The 21724-nt window shown below is 36.5% G+C and overlaps 2 protein-coding genes, 1 long non-coding RNA gene and 1 other non-coding gene across 4 annotated transcripts; 2 read left to right on the top strand and 2 right to left on the bottom strand.

Moving 5' to 3' along the window:
- Positions 1–3141: 3141 nt before the first annotated feature.
- On the top strand, positions 3142–11470 carry LOC106381409 (F-box/LRR-repeat protein At1g48400-like). Its single transcript, XM_022703450.2, has 4 exons — positions 3142–3404; positions 10381–10774; positions 10878–11018; positions 11098–11470. The coding sequence occupies exons 1-4, from the start codon at positions 3142–3144 to the stop codon at positions 11398–11400; spliced, it is 1101 nt and encodes a 366-aa protein (XP_022559171.2). The 3' UTR covers positions 11401–11470.
- On the bottom strand, positions 5536–5642 carry LOC125582672. Its single transcript, XR_007320128.1, has one exon. It is a non-coding gene; the product is annotated as a small nucleolar RNA R71 (small nucleolar RNA).
- A 40-nt stretch (positions 11471–11510) lies between the features above and the next one.
- Positions 11511–14765, bottom strand: LOC125581445. The gene is made up of 3 exons (XR_007319049.1): positions 12380–14765; positions 12213–12303; positions 11511–12142 (listed from the first exon to the last, which is right to left on the bottom strand). It is a non-coding gene; the product is annotated as an uncharacterized LOC125581445 (long non-coding RNA).
- Positions 14766–17351: 2586 nt separating this feature from the next.
- LOC106378171 lies at positions 17352–20356 on the top strand. The gene is made up of 8 exons (XM_048748904.1): positions 17352–18144; positions 18496–18641; positions 18729–18923; positions 19021–19233; positions 19309–19489; positions 19588–19712; positions 19793–19879; positions 19968–20356. Exons 1-8 carry the CDS (start codon positions 17352–17354, stop codon positions 20157–20159), a joined length of 1932 nt encoding a protein of 643 aa, XP_048604861.1. The 3' UTR covers positions 20160–20356.
- The last annotated feature ends 1368 nt before the right edge of the window (positions 20357–21724 follow it).

Here is a 21724-nt window from a genome sequence, read left to right as displayed (position 1 = left end):
AACTGATATTTTTTCAGGTTTTAATTAATTTTGTATATTTTAGTTAATTATTTTTGTTTGAAGTTGAAATATAAATTAATAACAAAAATAAGACAATAAAATAATTTTTTTTCAAGATTTTTGTTCTTCACCCATTTCAGTATATAACATTTGCCGTTTCACAAAGGATTATGCTTCCATGGGTTAGAAACATTATTTTTGTCTCATAACAATGAATGGGAATGAGGTTTAAAGCTCGTAGATTTGTTGAATATAAATGTGCGATTGATAGAAAATACCTGATTTTAGAAGCATATAGAGAAGTGAAGTCCCATCTTTTTAAACCTTTTCTTGTTAAGCAGTTTGCTTGCAGTTGTGGTTAGTTATGTTTATTGCTCTTATCTGATACACTAGTAACAAATGACAAGACGATCCTCTTCTCTTTGTATATTTTTTTTCTCTAACACTCGTATGTATGTGTATGCATGCTATGCAAGCTGTAAAGATAAAGAGATGGAAATGCCTCAACGGTTTTGTAGAATTTTTGGGGAAAAAGATAAACACAACAAAAGCTTATTGTGTCTTTAATTAGAAACAACTACGTACAATGATTGCACAAGGTGTTAAATTAACTTTAAACTAGACCCTAATCCGCGCGCCAGCGCGGATGTGAATTTTTGGTTTTTGGTTATTTATTGAACTAAATGATGTATTTGTAATATTTGATGTATTATATTCACCAAATAAATAATTTTTTTCGCGTCTTAAACCATATATTTATGACGAATATTCGATATCATATAAAAAAATTGAACAAATACATATAATTAGAGAATTGTAGATGATATATAAAAACAAAGGTTATTAATGCATAATATGAAGAAATATTATATTATGACTTAGTATGGCGTAAAAGATTATAAATTAGTTATATATGTTTAAAGAAAATACAATAGTTTTTAAACTTCAACGAAAAATTAACATATAAAAAAGGGTGTAATTAATTCTTATATAATTTAACGTATAAAATAGGTACATTATAGATACGACATTGAAGATATTCTGTTTTGATTAATAAAAGATATTGGATTTTGAGTTTGTATTTATTGATTTGTTTTTCATAAAGCTTAGAAAATCAATAGGATGATTGATTGGTTGATACATCCTATAAAGAAAACGAAAACTATAGGTGGTTTGAATATTGTACATCGATCGATGCATGATGTAAGTTGACTATATAAAACTTGAGCATAGTCATTTCAAACTAAAGTATAGATAGGTTATATGCATTTGTTATATTGTAGTTAATATATTTTAAATATTACATACGTCCAGTGATTCACGTTTTCGTAAATATAAAATTCAAGTTCATTATTGGGATGTACTCGTCCGTAATAAATTACGTTAAATATGATGTATTTTAGGTTCATTTAATGACATTAAATTTAAATTTGATTAGGAAAAACTCATTAATTTAACTGGAAAAGACAAACATTAAATAGGTAGATTCATTTAATGATATTAAGTTTATATTTGATTAAGAAAACTCGATAATTTAACTGAAAAATACAAGCATTAAAATAGGTAGTTTAATTTAATTCTTAGTGGCATGAAAGTGTAAATAAGTTAGAAAACTTAGGGGTATTTTTTAATGGGTATTTCTCTTTTAATAATATAAATACTTGTTAGATAAAATGACAATTTTACTTAAGATGGGGTTTTAAATACTCTCAGAAACTCTTACATGACTTCAAACACTTGGCACATTGTTGATGAAATTTATGATCATGGGAGGAAATGAAATTTCACAACATCCACTATTTTCTGATCTTCGGATATAGTCCAAGTATATCTTCCACATTGTTGATAAAATTTTGCTATCTTCAAAAGCAGAAAAAACACAGACGTCATTGAAGAAAGCATATGTACTTTTGAGAGTCAATTTTTGAATTTCATAGTAGAGATACATAATCTGGTAGTCGAGTATGATTTTCAATAACTCCGTCTACACAAGATCGAATTGAACACAATGTACATAATAAATAATCACAATAAAGAAAATGAAATTTTAACGATTATCAAATAATGTTATGCCAACATTAATGTTGAAGGTAGTACGCTGAGATGCAAGAGAAGTTGGACAAGATCGAAACTCTCACCAACTCAGTATAATAGATAAGGAATAGTGACAAAACATAAATTATTTAGTATAAGAACATTTTTATTCTATGATAAAAATAAAGTAAAAATATTTAAATAATATAACATGACTTAAATGCACAATATATAACAACTATTTTATCAAAATAAAATATCAATAAATTATTAATTACAACATAGTTATTTAAAAGAAACTAAATTAATCCATAATATCATTATTAGACACAATAAACAATGATTAAGATACAAATGTTGCAACTATATATTGATATTTAGAATAGAATGATACATAATGATTATTTTTCATTTATTTCACATGATTTTTTACCATTTACTTTGAATGGAATAGAATAATCATTTCATCAGTTCCACAAATAAATAAACAAAATGCGAAGAAAATCATTTCATAACAAATATGATAAAGAAGAAGTGGACCGAATCTATTCTATTCATGTTATTCCATTAATCTTCATTCGATCAAATCTTAAACATATTTACCAATTACACCAAAGAGATAAGGTTAAGACACAAAGAGATAAGGTTAAAACAAAGACTAATGAATGCTTTGTGCTCTCTCTAATCTTCCTTCTATTCAAATGATCACCTTCAGTTCTGGGTTTTTGTTTTCATCTTGATTGGAACTTTTGTCTATAGTTTTAGTCTTAATTTATGGGCAGCGATCAGATAAGCAGGTTGCCAGATGAGATTCTTGGCATAATCTTGTCTTCAGTTCCGACAAAAACGGCTGCTTCCACCTCGGTTTTGTCCAAAAGGTGGAGGAATTAACTGTGTCTTATAGACAGCCTTAGCTTTGATGAGTTGAACGACGAAGAAAAAGAAGAAGATCAAGAAGATGCAATGAGTAATTCACAACCCTTCCATGATTTCATGGAAAAGAAATTTGCTCTGTTAAGCAACTCTCCCATCAAGAAAGTGTCTCTGCCTCACCTACCTTTCCATTACAGTGACCACTCTCGTGTCTACAGTTGGATTTATACTGCAATGGACCGTGGTTTATTGGAACTACGTTTGCATGCATATGCTTACGTTCTTTTAAAGAGAGAGTTGTTGACGAGCAACACTTTGGTTAAACTCACATTATCCGGTGAATATTGTGTTGAAGTCAAGCGTGTGTATTTCCCAGTGCTCAAATCACTGTCTCTTGAATTTCTGGAGCTTGCTTATCCCGACTATCAGCGCCTCCTCGATTTCTGTCCTACCTTGGAAGAACTATTCGTAGCTGATGATGATGACCATTCCAATCCTTGATATCTTGCATATTTACATTGTTTTATCCATTCATCCATGAGCATTTTCATCATGTAGATTAGGATTTAGCCATATCTAGGTTGCATTTTGCATTCATTGTCCTTATTAGGTGTTGGAGTGTGCCATGGAGTGATTTGAGATGTTTGAGAGCATTATGATCCAAAAGGAGGTGAAAGATGAGCATGGATGAAGCCTTTAGAGAAATCTCCTGTTGCTAAGATTTTGTGGAGACACAGCAAAATTGAGTTAGTTTTCTAATGGAAGTGGTTTCAAGTCATTTGGAGATGTAATGAAGGAGTTATGATCAATTTACTAGAGGCATATCCATCCTGGTCGAGCATCGCAGAGTGACCTCTCAGAGCGACCTACCGAGGTCGCTCCCAGCCAGAGCGACCAGCCAGAGCGACTAGCTCAAGTCACTCCCAGCCAGAGCGATCAGCCAGAGCGACCAGCTCAAGTCACTCGCGTTTTGACGGGTCGGGACACAAAGAAACGCGTCGGGAGTGACCTCCTGGAGCGACTATGCTAGGTCACTCTGCATGTTTTGCTTGGACGATTTTTATGTTATTTCAGGGGCCTTTTAGTCATTTGTTTTGATGTTTTTACACTTTCTAAACCTAAGTTAAGTACTTTTGTAAGTGATTGGAGGCAAATAATCTCTTTTCTAGAGAGATGAACTAGTAAAAACTTTTTGATTCATATTTCATTGCTTTCATCTTGTGTTCTTGTTGATTTCTTATCTATTTCTCTACATGATTAATCTGAAATCCAATATGAGTTTAAGAGGAATCATGGAGATTAGTGAGTAATCACCTTTTGAATTCATGGGTTAGGGAGATTAAGGGTGATTAGGTTAGTTTTAGGATGTTTTAGTGTAGATCATTCTTGTTCATTGCTAGTAGAGTATTCATAATGCATCTTCTGAGTTGGCCACTCAAAAGTTGATCAATAGACATTTCCCACCCAAAAGGTGTTTGATGAAATGCCTGAGACAACTCTCCTAGGCTTTTAGTATACTTTGCCAAAGACATTTGTTGTTAAAGGTGCTAAAATAGCTAATAGACTTGTTAGTAACGATTGCTTTCATATTATTCAACCAAAGACATTTGATGTTTGAGATATGTTAGCAAATGAGCATTCATCTAGACATAGAGCTTGCTTAGAATTGTATCTAGGCTTAAGGTTGATAGTTTGATTGATCATTTGTCATCCTTAGTTCGATACTTGATCACCCAAGGTCTAATCCCTATGCCCATGAGTTCTCTTTTCCCTTAGTCAAGAAAGTATCATTCTGTTATTGCTTTCTAGTATTAGTAGTAGTTTAAAACTCATCTAAATCATTGGTTGCACTTAGATTAAGTGAGTACTTGCATTCTCGGTGCTTTGATATCCCTCAGAACTGGTTCGACAATCACTATACTACAACATTTGTCTTAGGAGCTTGAAAACTCCTAACATCAAATTGGCGCCGTTGCCAAATTCTGAGTAGATTTGAACATTGAGATTTAGTCACTTGCTTGAGACTAAGTCATTTTAATTTTGTTTTGTTACTGATTCTTCTTCTTCACCTACCTTTAACTTTCAGGTGCATGAACTTGAGGAGCAGGGGTCCATCAAACCTAGTTCCAATAGTAGCAGACATCAGAGCTTTAGAGAGGGTGTGTGCTACAGTTAGGAGAAGAAGAACAACAAGCCCACTTGCAGAGATTGGATATTGATATGGCAGATCCACCGCAAGGGGCAGAACACCAACCGCGGGCAGCTCGACCCATTGGTACTTATGACCGGCCCAACATTCATGGTCATAGACTGGGAATCCGAGCACCAGCTGTGGCTGCCAACAACTTTGAGGTCAAGTCAGGACTCCTCAACGTGATCGAGAACAACAAGTATCATGGCTTGGCTCTAGAGGACCCATATGATCACTTGGACATGTTCGACAGCTACTGTGGGTTGTCAAAAACCAATGGTGTGTCAGAGGATGCTTTAAAGCTGAAGTTATTCCCTTTCTCTTTGGGGGATAAGGCGCGTCAGTGGGAGAAGTCCCTACCCAGCGACTCTATCACCACTTGGGATGACTGCAAGAAAGCATTCTTGGAGAAGTTCTTCTCTACTTCAAGAACTGCTAAGCTGAGAAATGAGATCTCCAGCTTTCAACAGAAGGGCTTGGAAGGATTCAATGAAGCCTGGGAGATATTCAAGGGCTACCAAGCTCAATGCCCTCACCATGGTTTCTCTAAAGAAAGCTTGCTGAGCACATTCTACCGTGGTGCTCTTCCTAAGTACAGAGCCAGACTGGATACAGCTAGCAATGGGTTCTTCTTGGGGAGAACTGAGGAAGCTGCAGAAGAGCTGGTTGACAACATGGTAAAGAGTGATGCAGTCTACAGTGGAGACCACGACAGAGGCAGTAGAACAGATGAAAAGCAGATGAGGAAGGAGTTGAAGGCTCTACAGGATAAGATAGACATCCTCATTGCGGATAAAACCACCCAAGAGCAGCTGCACTTTGTTGGTAACCCAAACCAAGAAGCAACACATGTTGTCCATGAAGTTGAGGGTTTGGAAGGGCAAGAAGAGTTGTGTTTCATCAACAACAATGGTAGCTGGTACAAGAAAGAGCCCAACTTTCAGTACAACAACTACCAACAGAAATCCTATCCTAACAACCAACAGAGTGGTTATCCGCCTAGGAACAACCAGCAAGGCAACTATCAGCCTCAGCAAAACCCTCCTCCTGGTTTCTCCAACAAAGGGAACCAGTCTTCTCAACAACAAGCTAATCCTTCTACCTCTACTCCTCAGGAAAGCAGCACTGATGTTCTACTGAAACAGATCTTGGAGTCTCAAACTAGAAGTGAAAAGCAGGTTGGATATGAGTTGAAGAACCTTCACTCCAAGATTGATGGAAGGTACAATGAGCTCAACAACAAGTTCAGGGCTTTGGAAAACCAGTTTGCTTCCATGACAACTCACCAGAATAGCCAGCAAGGGTCTCTACCTGGAAAATCTGAGCAAAAACCCAAGGAGTATTGCAATGTTGTCCTATCTACCACTTCTTCAGGGATTGAATTGAGTAACCACAAGAAAGAGGTAGATGAAATTGAAAGATTGGTGTTTGGAACTGAGATTGAACAAGTTCAGCATCTGATTGTAGCAACAGCTGAAGCAAAGATTGTGGAGGAAGCTGACAAAATGGTTGAAGTAAAGATTTTGAAGGGGGATGCACCCATGGATGAGAAACCAGTTGCGAAGAGAGCTAACCAAAAGCTGAAAGAGGTCACGCTGGAGGACACCACTGAGCAGTCACCCTATGACAAGCTCCCATTTCCACAAAGGGTCCTCACCAAAGCTCAAAAGAAGGTGATTTCCAAGTTCAGAAAAGACCTAAGTGATATTGGAGTTAAACTTCCAGAGATCTCGGGTATGCGTGAGGCTCATGTCCAAACGATGCTCATCAAAGACATTGTAGACCACCAAGCAGAAGTAGCAGAGCTTCTCAACATTTCAACTTTGAAACTTGATCCAGCCATCACACCAAAGTCTCTCCCTAAACTAGAATCCCAAGGGAAGTTCACATTGTCTTGCTCCCTTGGTAAGCTCACATTTGATGATGCTCTTGTTGATTCTGGTGCAAGTGTGAATGTGATCTCAATGGAGATGGTGAAGAGTCTTGAGATTGAACACATGGAGCCAGATACTTCCTCTCTCACGTTTGGGGATTCTTCTTCTACTACCCCTATTGGTCTCATCAAGGATTTCCCTTTGAAGATTGGATCTTGCACCATCCCTATAGACCTCACTGTCTTGAAGATGGCAACTGAGAAGAGAGTTCCATTGATCCTGGGCACACCATTCCTTACTACTGTGGGTGCTTGCATCGATTTCGCCAACAAGAAGGTCACACTCCTCAATGTCAACAAAGCTGTCTCTTAACCAATTCAATCTCCACTGGATGTTGAGTATTGTGGAACCATCACTTGTGGAGACCCCTACATTGAGAAGGATCCTTCTTCTCCACTTTCCACTTGAGGTACTTCTCTACTTTCCCTTGTATATACCATTTCATTTTTGCATATTAGTCTTCTTTTCGGTATCTCTCTCTCTACTTGACAACACAGAGACTGTGTAACTCAAGTTTGGGGGAGGTACCAAGTATTTGATCATGTTTGCTTTGATGTTGTTTCATTGAGTCATGCATTGTATACCTATTTGCATATAAAAAAAACAATCATTTAGTTTGCATCATTTGCATTTCTAGGAGAGTCTAGAGCATATAGGTTGCATTCACTTGTTTTGGGAGCAATGATTTTAAATGCCTTGTAAAGAACACTACGTTGCACCTGAGTAGCTTTTGCACCTCTCAAAAAGACTTGTATGTTTCGAGCCTTGAAAACTCTTCCTGAAACTTGTTGATTGCTGAAACTCAGTCTTTGAAGCCAACTACAACCTTATTTGAACTGAACGAACTTAATGCTTCTTGCTCATGGTCCCTTGTGTACTGAGTCATGGCTATACACACCTGAGTTGTCACATCCTTTATGCCAATCTTATTTTGACAAACTCTAGTGGTAGACCACTCCTAAAACCTTTCCCTCCTTTTAAGCTTTCATTGTTTGATGAGTGAGGCCTTCTTCGGAAAGTCTTACATGTGCATAATGTTGAGAGTATCGGGAACGACAATGCTTGATCTTCATTCTTGCTAGATTGGGCACTCTATTGTCTAGCTATAGGTGGGGGGTGAGAGTTGTGATTATGATTTGGGAGCAATGAAAAAGGAAAAGAAATGACTCTTTGTGTTTAAGTGAATTGTCTTATTAGGATAAGTAGAAAAAACTCTAGCTCAAGTTATGAAAAGTCTTGGCCCCCATCTAAAAAAAAAAAAGAAATAAAATATGAAAAGAAAAGAAAAAGAAAGAAAAAGGGGGCTAGCAAGGTTGTTAGGAGCTAAGTAATGTTTTGAGGTTGTGAAAAATCCCTTTTAGATTTCAAAGAGAAGGAGTTAATGTTCTTAGGATCTTTTGGTGAGAGATGGGAGTTGGGTTTGACATTGGGAAGTGATTATGTAACTTGTATGTTTGGGAAAAGGGTAGAACAATGGAGATTGAGCATTGTATGCATGAGTTGGTCCCTTTCTTAGATATATTATGTGCAATGTCAAGGCTACTTGTTTCGAGAGTAAACCACCTTAAAGATCATATGTTTTGAACCTCTTGAATCACTTGAATAAAAGCCTTCCCTTACCCAAACAAATGATTTGGACCAACTGACCATTTGCGAGAATTCATCTAATGTTTTGTGCTTAACGAATGTGAGAGTTGGTTGATTTGAATATGTGGATGATTGATGATGAGTGTAAGGGCAAAAAGAGTTGAGATAGGCCTAGAGAAGCTAGAGTGTAATAAGAGAGTGTGCTAATCGTGTGTGCTAGTTGTGTTTCTTTTGGCTATGAGCTCCCAACTTCAAACCTCTCTCCTTATGAGTTCTAGAAAGTTCACTTGTGGACAAGTAAAAGAACAAGTTTGGGGGAGTTGATATCTTGCATATTTACATTGTTTTATCCATTCATCCATGAGCATTTTCATCATGTAGATTAGGATTTAGCCATATCTAGGTTGCATTTTGCATTCATTGTCCTTATTAGGTGTTGGAGTGTGCCATGGAGTGATTTGAGATGTTTGGGAGCATTATGATCCAAAAAGAGGTGAAAGATGAGCATGGATGAAGCCTTTAGAGAAATCTCCTGTTGCTAAGATTTTGTGGAGACACAGAAAATTGACTTAGCTTTCTAATGGAAGTGGTTTCAAGTCATTTGGAGATGTAATGAAGGAGTTATGATCAATTTACTAGAGGCATATCAATCCTGGTCGAGCATCGCAGAGTGACCTCAGAGCGACCTACCGAGGTCGCTCCCAGCCAGAGCGACTAGCTCAAGTCACTCCCAGCCAGAGCGACCAGCTCAAGTCACTCGCGTTTTGGGTCGGGACACAAAGAAACGCGTCGGGAGTGACCTCCTGGAGCGACTATGCTAGGTCACTCTGCATGTTTTGCTTGGACGATTTTTATGTTATTTCAGGGGCCTTTTAGTCATTTGTTTTGATGTTTTTACACTTTCTAAACCTAAGTTAAGTACTTTTGTAAGTGATTGGAGGCAAATAATCTCTTTTCTAGAGAGATGAACTAGTAAAAACTTTTTTTGATTCATATTTCATTGCTTTCATCTTGTGTTCTTGTTGATTTCTTATCTATTTCTCTACATGATTAATCTGAAATCCAATATGGGTTTAAGAGGAATCATGGAGATTAGTGAGTAATCACCTTTTGAATTCATGGGTTAGGGAGATTAAGGGTGATTAGGTTAGTTTTAGGATGTTTTAGTGTCGATCATTCTTGTTCCTTGCTAGTAGAGTATTCATAATGCATCTTCTGAGTTGGCCACTCAAAAGTTGATCAATAGACATTTCCCACCCAAAAGGTGTTTGATGAAATGCCTGAGACAACTCTCCTAGGCTTTTAGTATACTTTGCCAAAGACATTTGTTGTTAAAGGTGCTAAAATAGCTAATAGACTTGTTAGTAACGATTGCTTTCATATTATTCAACCAAAGACATTTGATGTTTGAGATATGTTAGCAAATGAGCATTCATCTAGACATAGAGCTTGCTTAGAAATGTGTCTAGGCTTAAGGTTGATAGTTTGATTGATCATTTGTCATCCTTAGTTCGATACTTGATCACCCAAGGTCTAATCCCTATGCCCATGAGTTCTCTTTTCCCTTAGTCAAGAAAGTATCATTCTGTTATTGCTTTCTAGTATTAGTAGTAGTTTAAAACTCATCTAAATCATTGGTTGCACTTAGATTAAGTGAGTACTTGCATTCTCGGTGCTTTGATATCCCTCAGAACTGGTTCGACAATCACTATACTACAACATTTGTCTTAGGAGCTTGAAAAGTCCTAACATCAATCCTCTATGTTGCGGTGCTGTCGTGAAAAGTGAATCCCTCAAGCGGCTTGTGGTTTCTATCGATCTTCCTGATTCTCAAGAGGATCACGACTCAATGCTCTTGGATACACCAAGTCTTGTGTACCTTAAATATACTAGTTATGTTTTTAAAGAACATGATGCTGTTGGTTTGGATCTTCTTGTCGAAGCCAGACTAGATCTCAGCTTATGGGAGTCAACTAGCGATTATGATGATGATGATGATGATGAAGAAGAAGATGATAATGAAACTGATGATGATGATGATGATGATGATGATGATGATGATGAACCAAAGATGCCTATATTTGGTGATGTGATAAAGCTAGTTGTGGGTATAACCAACATTTCGACCCTTCACTTGTCTGCTGATTCCCTTGAGGTCTGTTTCGTTGCTACTTGTTGTTCTTTTGCTATTTATTCATTTTTTTTTCACTCACTTATATATGGACTATTTTATTTCTTTTGATAATATCATAAATCAGACGTTTCATTTCTGTTGTGAATCCATGCCGGTGTTCAACAACCTTCTCAATTTATCTATTGAGAGTGATAAAGAAAAAGGTTGGCAAGTAATGCCAATTTTGCTCAAGAGTTGTCCAAGTCTACACACTTTTGAAATCAAGGTATTATCGATTTTCTTGTTGTGATTATTTCTTGTTGTTGTTACCCATTATGGATGTCGAAAATGGTTTTTGGTTTCAGGGACTTGTGCATAGAGAAACAAATAAGTGTGGAGATGCATGTGCTTGCATCCCCGGAAAGCATAAAGAGGGGGTGGAAGAAGTATGTTGCCAATTGACATGTCAAGTGAAGGTCCTAGAGATATCAGATTACATAGGTTCTTCTCAAGAGCTGAAGCAGATGAGACATTTCTTGGGCAAGTTGAAGTTTCTTGAATCTGTGGATGTGAGTATTGACGCAGACAACGACAATAGTGAGCTCTTGAGAAATAATCTGCTGACTCTCCCAAGAATTTCATCAAAGTGCAACATCCAATTCATTTGATGCTTCTTTCCTTACTTTTCTCAGTTGAAAAAACATTTCAGACACTCAAAAGGAACATGATTCTTGGTACTCGTTTAGTTGTTATGTATTGGTAAGATGACTGACTACCTATATTGTGTATCAAAACATTTTGCATGCATTTTTAGTGGAACTATGAACTCAGTTTGGCCAAGAGCATTTAATTAAATTTGTTATTATATTAAACAGGATTACCCATACATATAATTAGTAAAAAAGATATACTTATATATATATATATATATATATACGATTAAAGATCTAAAGTAAGGCATTAACAAATTTTTGCATTTTCTTGATATTTTCTTTTCTATCCACGTGTTATTTTGTTATGTGATTTTCCTAGATAGAAGGCACAAATATGAAGATATTTATAGTAGTTTTTTTGAATTCATAAGGCGCTAAATCATCTTAAGATACTTGCTAGATGGAAGACAAACGTTACTTAGACCGATTTTAATACTCTCATAGTCTCAGCAACCCATTAAGAAAATAATGAGGGACTCCGACATCCTTCCAACCACTTGGCTTCAAGGGATAAATGCTCTGGCATCCCATCCCTTGTTCTCCTTATGACACCTTTGCAGACAACACCACACCCTGTTTTGAAGCTAATGTAGAAGACTGCATTATCCACTGTGACCTTTTCCATTGAGCCGACAACTCCTCTGATTTGCACAATTACCTTTCCCAACTCAAATGGGTTTGACTGCTCAAACATGTACTGAAACACAACACCAAGAAGAGATTCATAAACCTAAACACTCCCCTCTTTTAAGTCTTATTTTCCTCACCGGGTCCGTTTGCATCTTGGTGTATAAGGCTAGTTCCGCGTATAGATGAAGGAAGCCATTCTTTTCCTTGTTCCACATCTGATTCTTTCATCTGAGAATAAATATTCAATGTCAGCAAAAAAATAAGGTGGGAAATGCACGCTTAAAGATTAAAAGAGAGGGCTCACCTCGTAGTATTGCAGCTTACTAGTGGCATAGTCATCAGGCAACCAATCAGGCATATTGACTTTGAATAGCTCATCCATGGAAAGTGTGTCAAATCCACATTCTTGTTTTTCATCCTCTGTGGTAGACATGACCAACAAAAAAAATATATATATGGAGAGAGAGAGTTTTTAATAACGAACAACAAAACAAAATATATGACCATTTTGCCTTTTTACCTGGAGGTGGAGGCAAGCTTCTGCTGCAGGATGTGATAACATGGAAGAAATCTTTATTCTCAGTAGCATACCAAACTTTTGTTTCAAACTTGCAAAAGCAACCTCTTGGTAGATACTTTGCCCGTAGCGTCAACACTCCGGTGTGCCCATCGAAGTCTAAGAAATAAAAAAAATCAATTTTATATAATATTAAAAAACATGAGTTATTTAATCAAAAAAATAAAAAAAATCATATCTTTTGGGTTTTTAGCTGATCATCCAATATCGGATCGTGAGTTGATAATGGTTTTTGAATTTTTGTAGGGATTTATCGGATTTCTAATTAAAAAAAAATCCAAACTAGATTATACACAAGTTGCCGGATCTACCGGTTGACCACGGTATGAGCCAGATACGAGAACAATGCTTGAAAATTAAACACTATAATATAACAATATCTTTTTGAAACAATAAAATAACTTCTAAATTATTTGTTTTCTAATAGAAGTTATACATTCAATCAAATTTTATCAAAATGGTAAGAATGAAAATAAAAATCTAGTTAGTTTTTAAAATTAAATGCCCTTAAACATGTGACTAAGATATGTATCTGAAGCATGAAATGTACCGTGTTTTTTTGTGAATTGGAACTAAAAGTTTTCTATCGCACGGATTTAACCGACAGTTATAAGATACACTGTTTTCCTTTTGTTTTTTCTTAAATAATGTTTTCAACGTTTTCAGCACAAAATTAAATAACTCATAAAAATGAATAAAAAAAGTATTCAATAAAGAATTTGAGATTATTTATCTTAAAATAATAAATCTAGTGTTATTTAAACATGAATATTAAAAATATTATTAATATCTAGTGTTATTAAATTTGATAAAATATTCTGAAATTTATCGTTATCGGAAAATTTTGTAAATTCTGAAATTGTTTTAAAGGTGTTTTAACAGATTTTTTAGTCAAAGACAACAAAATCAAAATATTGCGGTTTTATAATAGATTTTTAAAATTTTCAATTCACATAAAATCATCTTACATTTATAAAATTAACTAATTCAAATTTTCTGAGTGGACAAATTATTGCAATAATGATTTGTTCCTAGGCCTGGTCGTTCGGGGCCCGTCGGTTTCGGTTCGGTTGATTAGGATTTTCTGATTTTCAGTGTTACGCTCATAATTCATGTTCGGGTTTTACTAATTATAGGGTCAGGTTCGGTTCGGTTCGGATCGGATTGTAACCAAAGTTTGACAATTGTTTTAAAAATGTATATAGAAATTATTCAAAAATCTAATTAAAAATAGTTAAATTATCTAAATTAACTAAAAAGTATTCAAAATAACAAATAAACAAAACTACAAAAATATTTTGAATACTTTAAAATATATAATTCACCTTAACATATATTACAACATTAACGTATTTAACTAATTTCAGATATTTTTGGATCTTAGTTTGGATTTTGGTTTAGTTTGGATATTTTTTAATAACGATTCGAATCCGGTTTTGGTTTATCCGGTTAGGTTTAGCTATTTGTTCCGTTTGGATTATCATTATTGGGTTTCAAAGTTTAGAAAAGCCCAATTACTAACTATGTAGGTTGCTAACCGTATATAAAGGAAGTAGAGAGAATTTCGGGAGAGTGGTTTTTATTTCTGGGAAAGAGAGAGAAAAAGGTACGTGTCTTTCTTTCATTTCCCGCAACCTCTCTTTGGGTGAGAATGTCGGACGCGGTGCTGAAGAAGGGAGATAGTAACACTAACACCTTGAGTGATAAGGTTATTATTATATATGTGTAAACCGGTTTAATCTAGATTAGATTAGATTAGCTGGTATACTTGATTTCAGTCTGGTTTACAAGTTAAGTAATTGTATATATATCTTGTACCAGAACACATTCCGTTTGTGGAAAATAAGAGATCAGTTTACCAAATCTCTCTTTGCTCTCGATCTCTATTATGGTACCAGAGCTTATTGTATTGATTTCTTCGAATTTTCTCGTGATTTCTTCAATTTCTGCTCAATCATCTTCCTAAACACATTCGTTCGATCATCTCTGACCTTCCGCAAGCTTGATCGAAGTCGATATGGGGAAGAGAGGGGGAAAAATGAAGACGCGAAGCTCAATTTCTGATGACGAAGGATCTGCGATCAAATCTCCACATGGATTCCAGATCCACGATGAACCTGCAACAGCGATGACAAAGCAACAACAAGCTCGACGATCGATGACTCCGGGAACGATGAACACACCGGTGAAGTTCTCCGACGCGCACGATAGCATTCACAGCCTATTCTTCCTTCATTCAGCTGATCATCCAGGTCTGACTATAGTAGTTCACACTCTTGATGGAACTAACTATAATAGTTGGTCGATTGCGATGAAGATAAGCCTAGATGCACAGAATAAGCTGAGTTTTGTTGATGGATCTCTTCCTAGACCATCCGTTGATGATAATATGTTTAAAATCTTCGACTATACCTAAAGGAACTGAGCTGTCTCTTAGTGATTGGATCATAGACTCAGGAGCTAGTCATCATGTTACTCATACTAGGAGCTTATATAGAGATTACCACCCTTTAGAGAATACGTTTGTTACTCTCCCTAATGGTTACACAGTAAGAATATCTGGAACTGGTTACATTCAACTCACTGATGCGATCTCTCTCTATAGTGTTTTGCATATTCCTGAATTTAAGTTTAACTTGCTGAGTGTTAGTGTGATAACAAAATCTTTGAACTCTCAAGTTAGCTTTACTTCTGATTCTTGTTTCATTCAGGCTCTTACTCAGGAGTTGATGATTGGTCAAGGTAGTCAAGTTGCCAACTTATATGTCTTAGATCACAATAAATCGCATGCTAATCTCGTTGGTCAGGGTCCAGGTAATGTCTCTGTCTGTTCTAGCATGGTTCTTGATCCTTTGACATGGCACAAAAGACTAGGACACCCTTCTATGAAGAAAATTAATTCTCTATCTGATATTTTACTTATACCTAAAGGAAAAGATGTAAAACACTCTAAAGTTTGTCATATTTGTCATTTGTCTAAGCAAAAACGTATTCCCTTTGTATCTAGAAATCATCTTTGTTCAAAACCTTTGGAATTAATACACATTGATACTTGGGGTCCCTTTGCTGTTCCAACTATTGATGGTTACAAGTATTTTTTAACCATTGTTGATGATTTTAGTAGAGCAACTTGGGTGTATGTGCTTAAACAAAAATCTGATGTTTTACATGTCTTTCCTGGTTATATTGAAATGATAGAAAACCAATTGAATACTAGAGTGTGTGCTGTTCGATCTGATAATGCTAATGAGCTGAATTTTACTACATTATATCATAATAAAAGTATTAAAGCATTTCATTCTTGTCCTGAAACTCCTGAACAGAACTCGGTAGTAGAGAGAAAGCATCAGCATCTGTTGAATGTAGCTAGGGCTCTTATATTTCAATCTGGAGTTCCTTTAGAGTATTGGGGCGATTGTGTTTTAACGGCTACTTTTCTTATTAATCGTCTCCCTTCTCTAGTACTAGGAAATAAAACTCCATATGAGAAACTTATGTCTAAGATCCCAGAATATCATTTACTTAAAACGTTTGGGTGTCTTTGTTATGTTTCCACCTCGAACAAGTCTAGAAATAAGTTTGAACCCCGTGCTAGAGCCTGTGTCTTTCTAGGATATCCTGCAGGTTATAAAGGTTACAAACTCTTAGATATAGAGACACGCTCAGTTTCTATTTCTATACATGTCATATTCTATGAGGATATTTTTCCTTTTGCATCTTCTCACATCACTGAGGATGTTAAAAGTTTCTTTCCTCATCTTCATTTTCCTGCATCTATAGATGTTTCAGTGCCTCTTGCGCACACATCTTCTGATACTCATCTCTCTAAAGATGGGTCATCTTCTGTGGATTCAGTTTCCCCTGAATTGAAATCCACTAGGCAAAAGAAAAAGCCTTCCCATTTGCAGGACTTTCATTGCTATAATAGTAATTCTACTCATATATCTGACCTTTCTATACCCATCACTCAAACTCCTAAACACACTTCTCCTTATCCTCTTATCAATTACATTTCTTATTCTTATCTATCTGAGACTTTTCGTGCCTTTACTAATATCATTACTCCGGCTAAGATTCCTACAAGAATCTCTGAGGCTTTAGAGGACAAGATATGGCGTGATTCTATAGGGAAGGAGATTGGAGCATTTATTCGTACAGGCACTTGGAGTATCACAGAGTTACCACCTGGTAAAGTGGCAGTTGGTTGTAAGTGGTTACATACGATCAAATATCATGCGGATGGAACTGTAGAAAGACCAAAATCACGGTTAGTTGCGAAGGGGTACACACAACAAGAGGGAATAGATTACAATGACACATTCTCTCCCATGGCTAAGTTGGTGACAGTGAAGTTGATATTTGCTTTAGCTTCGAAGATGAACTGGTTTCTTCGACAACTTGACATCTCCAATGCATTTCTGAATGGAGATTTGGATGAAGAGATATATATGAAGGTTCCACCGGGCTATGCAGATATTCAAGGGGAGAAAATTTCTTCAACTGCTGTTTGTAGACTTCACAAATCCATAACGGTTTGAAGCAAGCTTCTCGCCAATGGTTTCTGAAGTTTTCTACAACCCTGATAGCTTTTGGATTTGATCAATGTCCTGGTGAACATACTCTGTTCTTGCATGAACCTGATGGTGTATTTCTGGTGGTGAGTGTCTATGTTGATGACATTATAATTGCGAGTACACGTATGGAAGATGCTCAAGATTTAGTAGAGAAGCTTGCATCCGCATTTCAATTGCGTGATCTTGGTCTTCCTAAATTCTTTCTTGGCATTGAAGTGGCGAGATCAACTGAAGGAATCACTATTAACCAGAGGAAGTATGTGTTAGATATGTTGGAGGCTTCGGGTTTCTCTGATTGTAAACCATCGTCTATACCCATGGAGCCGAATCAGAAGTTATCTAAGGAGGAGGGGATTGTTCTGGAAGACAAAAAACAATATCGGAAGTTGATAGGTAAACTCCAATACCTAACTATCACGAGACCTGATATCACTTTTGCGGTATCCAAGCTTTCTCAATTTGCATCTGAACCTCGTGACATTCATCTTAAGGCGCTTCACAAAGTCTTACGATATTTGAAAGGTTCTATTGGTCAAGGTTTGTTTTACGGTACAGATCATAACTTTGATTTGAGAGCCTTTTCAGATTCTGATTGGGGAGCGTGTACTGATGATAGAAGATCAGTCACAGGGTATGCCATGTTTCTTGGAGAATCACTAGTGTCTTGGAGATCGAAGAAACATGACACTGTTTCATTGAGTTCTGCAGAAGCTGAGTTTCGTGTGATGTGTGTGGCTAGTAAGGAGATTCTTTGGCTCACACATGTTTTGAAGTATTTGCGAGTTCCTTTCTCTCTTCCAGCTTATCTCTATGGTGATAACACAGCGGCACTTCACATCGCCAGCAACTTTGTATTTCACGAGAGAACCAAACATGTTGAGTTTGATTGTTATAAGGTTCGAGAGTGTCTTGTGAAGGGTATTGTGAAGACGATGTTTGTACGCACAGGAGATCAGTTGGCCGACATGCTTACGAAAGCATTGTATCCTGCACCCTGCACCCTTCCGGAATAACATGAGCAAGATGGGTGTGATCAACATTTATGCACCTCCATCTTGAGGGGGGCTATTATTATATATGTGTAAACCGGTTTAATCTAGATTAGATTAGATTAGCTGGTATACTTGATTTCAGTCTGGTTTACAAGTTAAGTAATTGTATATATATATATTTTGTACCAGAACACATTCCGTTTGTGGAAAATAAGAGATCAGTTTACCAAATCTCTCTTTGCTCTTGATCTCTATTAAAGGTAGTTGAATTCTTTAGTTGCCGTCTCCTCTCTTTGGGTATTTTGCATTAAGTCGGTGTTATTATTCTTGAAGGAACTCGATGCAGCTGTTCTACCACCAGACCAGCCGTTAAATGAATTAACATCATCAAGTTGTGCTGACAGTAACACATTGAGTGTTAAGGTAATACTAATTGGATTGTTTTCTAGTTTGTCATATCTAGTTTGTGGTGGGCGTTATTTTTTAAACCTGGTGGTGCATATCCTTCAGGAACTCGGTGCTTCTCTACCGCCACCACCGCCGCCACCGCCGCCTCCGCCCTACAAGCCGTCAGCACAAGGTTTTGTTGACTTTTATCCACCACCATCTCAAGATCCTCTCACTGTTTGGGGAGCTCCTCCCCCCGGCCGCAGCAGTTGGAGTCCAGTGGCCATAAAATTGCCTTCTACTTCTATTCTTCTACCGGTGACCCCCTCCCCGTTATTATTATTTTTTTAAAAAAAGTTTTGCTCTTTCCAGTATTATTTTGCATTAAATCGGTGTTGATGTTCATTCTCTGAAGGAACCCAAACCGGGCAAGCGGTCGTTATATATACAGTCACCAACTCCATCTAACTTGGAATATCGAAGAACCTTTCATCCTCCGTACACTCCGAGTCCAACTTATAGTCCCACTGCCCCTGGCGGTTACAGTTACTCTCAATCTCAGGATGCTATGCACGCCAAGCCACTGCTCTTTGCTAAAATCGCACTCCATTGCTACAATCTCGAAAAGGTATCTCTCTTTTTTTTTTTACTTGCTTCTGCCTTAACCATATATATAATAATATGTTTTTATTTTATTTTTTAGGGGACACACTTCGAACGTTTGGGTCTGCCTCGAGATTATGACCAGACCTTAGAGGCAAGGGATCCAGCACGCAATTACACTTGCAGGTTTGAAACAAGTGTTCGGCTTGCCACTGAGAATAAAGATTGCTTCCATGTTGTCACAACCCGCTGCAGGCCCTTGCCCCCACCTCCTCCTCCAGGTAATATGATTGCAAAAATGCTCTTATATCTTTTCTTTTTGTTTTTTTTCTATGTTTCTATCTATATTATTTACTTGTGTTGGTCATGTCTACCACAAGGGAAGATGGATTCCAATGTGGATTTGACACACTCTCAGTGGATGAGCTTTTCAAAGGCAACATGCCCGATTGGTTGCCTGATGACTATGCCACTAGTACGCAGCTGCTCCTGCAATACTACGAGGTCATGAGCCCCTCCCTCCCTCCCTCCTCTTTAATTCTTCTTTTTTTTTTGCTGACATTGATTGATTATTTATTCTCCAGATGAAAGAATCAGAGGTGGAACAAGCCAAAGAATGGCTTCATCTTTACGCTGAACTAGCCTTGTACACCAAGAAGCAGACGGACCCGGTGAGTACCAAAAACAAAAGACTCTTTTTTTGTGTGTGTGTTTATTCTATGTTATTATAAGGAATCTCTTCTTGGTCTTGTGTTGCAGTTCATGTTTGAGCGTTCAAAGCCCCTGACCAGAGGAGTTGTCGACTCTCTGGAAAAGGTCGAGCTGTTGGATAATGCAGTCTTTTTCATAACCTTCAAAACAAGTTGCGGTGGTGTGTGGAAAGGTATCATCAGGAGGACAAGGGATGGGATTCCAGAGCATCTATCCCTTGAAGCCAAGTGCTTCATGTGATGTGAAGAGTCAGTCTCTGAGGTTGACTATGAGAGAGAGAGTAATTTAAAAAAAAAACGGTCTGTAGTTCTATCTACGCTATCAAGTATCTTTTAAGTTGATTGTGCAATCGTAATGTTTGTCTTTTAAACTGAGTCTCTGAGGTTGATTATGTGAGTAATTAAAAACGGTCCGAGTAAACGTTTGTAGTTCTTCTATCTATGCTAGGCTATATAATATACTAGTGGTATTCCGGCGCTATGCGCTGGGTTGATACGTTATTTTCTTAAATGAATTTACAATACATATTATGGTTTTACTAAACAAAATATGTCAAATCCTATGGAAGTTTCACAAATATGTAGAAAATATTTCGATGGAGAATACTCCCTCACCAAAAAAAACTACAAAGTTTGCTTTAACAACCAAATGAAAACCAACAAAACAAACAAAAAAAACAAATTAATTTTAGCTTGACAAAAAATTGACAACAAAAAAAGAACACAAAAAAGTCTTCACAAATAGTATCAATGGTCTCGCGGTCAACACAAATCCGACTATGAATATTTGTTAAGTGTGTAGAAGAATATCTGATATTTGTAAGAAAAATTTCTTCTAAAAAATTTGTAAGAAGAATATAATTATTGATTTTATGTGAGTTTGCAGGTGGACGTTTGGTAAATTAAAAATGTATATTGATTGAATATTCAGAGGTTTTTTATATTATAATGGTAAGAAATATTTTTTACCTTACTAAATTATAAAATCTCTTAATGATTTCGATTGAAAAAAATGTCATAGCCGCCCCTGAATAGAAATCGTCTGATGTTGTAGCTATTTGTCAGAATTGTGGAGCCGTTATTATGGAAGTTTCAATGATGTTGAGAATCAGTTTTGCATTTAGCAATTGGATGCTATTTTGTTAATGAGAGATTTGCTATTTTATGTAGAAACGCAAGGTGACTAAAATATTTCAAAGCAGCCGAACAATGTTTATACTGTTTGAATACGCAAACTGAATGGCTAATAGTTGTAGCATAAAATATAAAACTTTGTTGAATGGGTTTTATATGGAATATATATTTTATTTTATTTGCTTGTAATAGTAAGATTGGTCGCATCTTTTTATGTTATTGGGGAGATATGTTACTGTGGCATTTGTTGTCGTGAGTGTTGTTAAGTAACACTGAAGTTTTTTACATGTGCTTAATGCCATTGACTTTATTGATGTCTTTTCAACATAAATATCATGTCCATTTTCTTTGTGTCCTTCCTAATTTGTCCAAGTATAAACCTTCTGCGGCTGTTTGGAGATAGACTCCTAAAAAATCATGTTGTTTTAATAGAAATGTTCTTAATTGTCTTTGATATAGTAAATCTTAGCGTTTCTTGCAGAAATGTATATTTTGTAAGTGATGCATTTAAAAATAAGAGAGCTGCAAAAGGTGGGCACATAAGTTGGAGATCATATGAGAAATATACCAAAAGTAGACAGGCAGCAGTAGAAGTTAGAGATTCTTTACAACACATCTGGTTAACAGCCAAAATATAGCTAAGCAGATACTAACTCCTACAGGTTTTGGTTT

This window comes from Brassica napus, chromosome C2 (assembly GCF_020379485.1).
Source record: "Brassica napus cultivar Da-Ae chromosome C2, Da-Ae, whole genome shotgun sequence".
Lineage (NCBI taxonomy): Eukaryota > Viridiplantae > Streptophyta > Magnoliopsida > Brassicales > Brassicaceae > Brassica > Brassica napus.
This window is presented reverse-complemented; position numbering and strand designations above follow the sequence as displayed.